The 2976-nt window shown below is 53.9% G+C and overlaps 2 protein-coding genes across 2 annotated transcripts; one reads left to right on the forward strand and one right to left on the reverse strand.

Annotated features, from left to right (window-relative positions):
- Positions 1 to 142: 142 nt before the first annotated feature.
- On the forward strand, positions 143 to 475 carry ETH_00035305 (uncharacterized protein; the record flags this gene model as incomplete). Its single annotated transcript, XM_013379136.1, has 1 exon — positions 143 to 475. One exon carries the CDS (start codon positions 143 to 145, stop codon positions 473 to 475), a length of 333 nt encoding a protein of 110 aa, XP_013234590.1.
- Positions 476 to 1653: 1178 nt separating this feature from the next.
- Positions 1654 to 2595, reverse strand: ETH_00035310 (uncharacterized protein; the record flags this gene model as incomplete). Its single annotated transcript, XM_013379137.1, has 2 exons — positions 1654 to 2319; positions 2518 to 2595. The coding sequence occupies 2 exons, from the start codon at positions 2593 to 2595 to the stop codon at positions 1654 to 1656; spliced, it is 744 nt and encodes a 247-aa protein (XP_013234591.1).
- Between the last annotated feature and the right edge of the window lie 381 nt (positions 2596 to 2976).

The following is a 2976-nucleotide window of genomic DNA, read 5'->3' on the forward strand; positions in this document are numbered from 1 at the left end:
CCCGGGGGCGCCCCCAGGAGGGGCTGCCTCAACTTCCCCAATTACCACTGGCACAGGCGGCGAATCCGCAGCAGCAACCGACACCGCTGCTGCTGCTGCTCCCAGTGCGCCAATCCTGCTGCTGCTGCTGCTGCTGCTGCAGATGAGGCAGAACAAGGCCACGCACAGGCGAGGAGAGAACCGGCGGCAGGGCCGGCGAGGAGCAGCAGCAGGACCAGCAGCAGAAGCAGCAGCAGATCCTGCTGCTCTCGCTGATCTTGCTGCTCCTTCTGCTGCGGCTGCTGCTGCCATCGCTGCAAAAAAGAAAATAAACCTGTTGGAAGTGGAAGGAATAATTAACTTTAAAGATGGAGGGGAAGCCCAGATCCGGGGTCCTGCTGCTGCTGCTGCTGCTGTGGCTGCAGCAGCGGGAGCAGCAGCAGCTCCTGGGGCAGCAGCAGGAACCTTAGCGGCTCAATCTGCCGGAAAAGTCTAATAATTTACAAATAAAGTTAAATAAATGAATTCAATTAACTAAAGAAGCCAAAACAGATCGAGCGGCCTTGAAGATGGGCTGGCGCTCCAGGTGTATGTACACCTCGATCGATCACGCGTGCTGCTCCTAGTGTCCACGTGAGCTGCTGCTGCCATTTTAAACGCTCTTCCACGTTTGTTTAATTCATTTTGGACTTAATGCTTAATTATTTCTCATTTAATTTCATTTAATTTCTTTTTTGCCGCTTTTTTGCTCCATTTGGTTCCCCCCTGCATGCACGCCCCGGCAGCAGCACCAGGCCTCATGTGGCTCCCCGCAGCAATGAACAACTTATTTCATTGAAAAGTTCAATTTATATTATTTGTTTATTTATTTGTTTGTTCATTAATTATATGTTATTTATATACATTTTTCTCTCTGCAAATTTAAATGCAATTAAACAGCGGGCACCTCCTGAACCCCCCAACCCTAAACCCTAAACCCTAGGCCCTAGACACTGGACCCCCAGCCTTCAACCGTAATAAACTCTAGACCCTAGGTACCTCACCCCAAACCCCAAACCCTAAACCCTAAACCCCAAACCCTGGAATGCATACAAACTCTCAGGAGTTCTATACAAAGTCCAGGCAGCTACGGAAGGCTCTACCGCAGCGGCCAGACGCCTCCGAGCTAGCTAGCTAGCTAGCTGCTAGCCAGCTGCTGGCTAGCTGCTAGCTAGCTAACTGCCAGCTAGCTGGCCAGCTAGCTAGCTAGCTGGCTAGTTCGTCATTTTGCGGTCTGAAAAGTCTGCTGCCTGGAGAGCTAGCCGCACCGAGGGGCGGCTAGCTAGCCAGCTAGCTAGCTAGCTAGCTGGCCTGGCGGCTAGCCAGCTAGCTAGCTAGCCAGCCAGGCAGTTAGCTAGCCAGCTACAGAAGATAAAGGACCGCCTAGGGTGCTAAGTAGCTAGCTGGCTAGCTGGCCAGCTAGCTGGGGAGACAAACAAGCTTGTCGGCTAAGTAGCTAGCTAGCTAGCTACCTAGGACAGCTAGCTAGCTAGCTAGGGCAGCTAGCTAGCCAGCTATCTGGCTAATTGGCCAGCTAGCTAGCTGGGGTAGCTAGCTGGCTAGCTAGCTAGCTAGCTGGCTAGCTGTGGAGTTGAGCTAGCTTGCCATTTGCTTTTTCTCTTTTCTTAGAAACAGCTAGCTGGAAGCAGGAGGAGCCCTATCCTGCTGCAGGCAAAATGTGGGGTCAGCTGGGGGCCCCTGCGCATCACTTGGGCTGCTGCTGCTGCTGCTGCTGCTGTTGCTGCTGCTGTTGTTGCTGTTGTTGACGGGGAAGCCGATGCTACTGTCATTGTTGTTGCTGCTGCTGATGCTCGCGCTGCTGCTGTTAGCTTCGCTGCTGTTGCTGCTGCTGTCGCTGCTGCTGCTGTTGCTGCTGTTGCTGCTGCTGTTGCTGTTGCTGATGTTGTTGCTGCCGCTGTTGCTGCTGCTGCTGCTGTCCGCAGGGCCACTCGCATTTCCAGCCGTATCTTTGGCGCTGGTCCTGCTGCTGGTGCTGCTGCTGCTGCTGGTGTTGCTGCTGCTGCTGCTGCTAAGCGATGCAGCAGAAGGATCCGTCTCTTTGTCCTGCTCGTGCTGCTGCTGCTGCTGCTCCGTGTGCTGCTGTTGCTGTTGCTGTTGCGGCTGCTGCTTCGGTTCCTGCATTTCTCGCTGCGACTGCTGCTGCTGCTGTTGCTGCTGTTGCTGCTGCTGCTGCTGTTGCTGCTGCTGCTGCTGCTGTCTTGCTGCTGCTGCTGGCCCTTGGCCCTGCTGAGCAGCAGCCTCAAAGGCCCCATCAGTCAGCCCTCTTTCTCTCCTCAGCGCCTGAACTCGCAAACCCTAAACCCTAAACCCTAAACCTAAACCCTAAACCCTAAACCCTAAACCGTACGATTAGTCCCCAGACCAGAGAAGGCGCTCGCTGTCACTGCCCTCTAGTGGCTGGATAGGAGAAACAAAACCCTAAACCCTAAACTGCAATCCCTAAACCCTAAACCCTAAACCCTAAACCCTAATTTTCACCTGCAGCACTGCTCTCAAGACAAGCAGCAAGGCCATGGCGATGATGTTCAGCAGCAAAAACAAAATGCGGGGCTCCATGAGGGGGGACTGTAGGATCTGCGAAAACCCTAAACTCTAAACCCTAAACCCTAAACCCTAAACCTGGACGCCAAACCCTCGGCCCCAATACTCTAATGGCAGCCCTTCATCAACTCTCGTCCAAACCCTCAAGCAAACCCTCAAGCAACGTCGGGCTCCAAATTAGGGTTTAGGGTTTACGGCAAAGGGTTTAGGGTTTAGGGGTTTTCGTTTAAGCAACAGGGGCTCCTGGGCTGCCGCTTTAAGGGGTTCCTCTGGGCTGAGGACTAAGTTGAGGGTTTAGGGTTTAGGGTTTGAAAGACTAGGCACTGAGGAGAGAAAGACAATTGGCTGGCGGCGCCTTGAGGCTGCTGCTCAGCGGGGCCAGACACCAGCAGCAGC

The sequence above is a fragment of the Eimeria tenella genome, genomic scaffold, assembly GCF_000499545.2.
Source record: "Eimeria tenella Houghton genomic scaffold, Eth_scaff1469, whole genome shotgun sequence".
NCBI classification, from domain to species: domain Eukaryota; phylum Apicomplexa; class Conoidasida; order Eucoccidiorida; family Eimeriidae; genus Eimeria; species Eimeria tenella.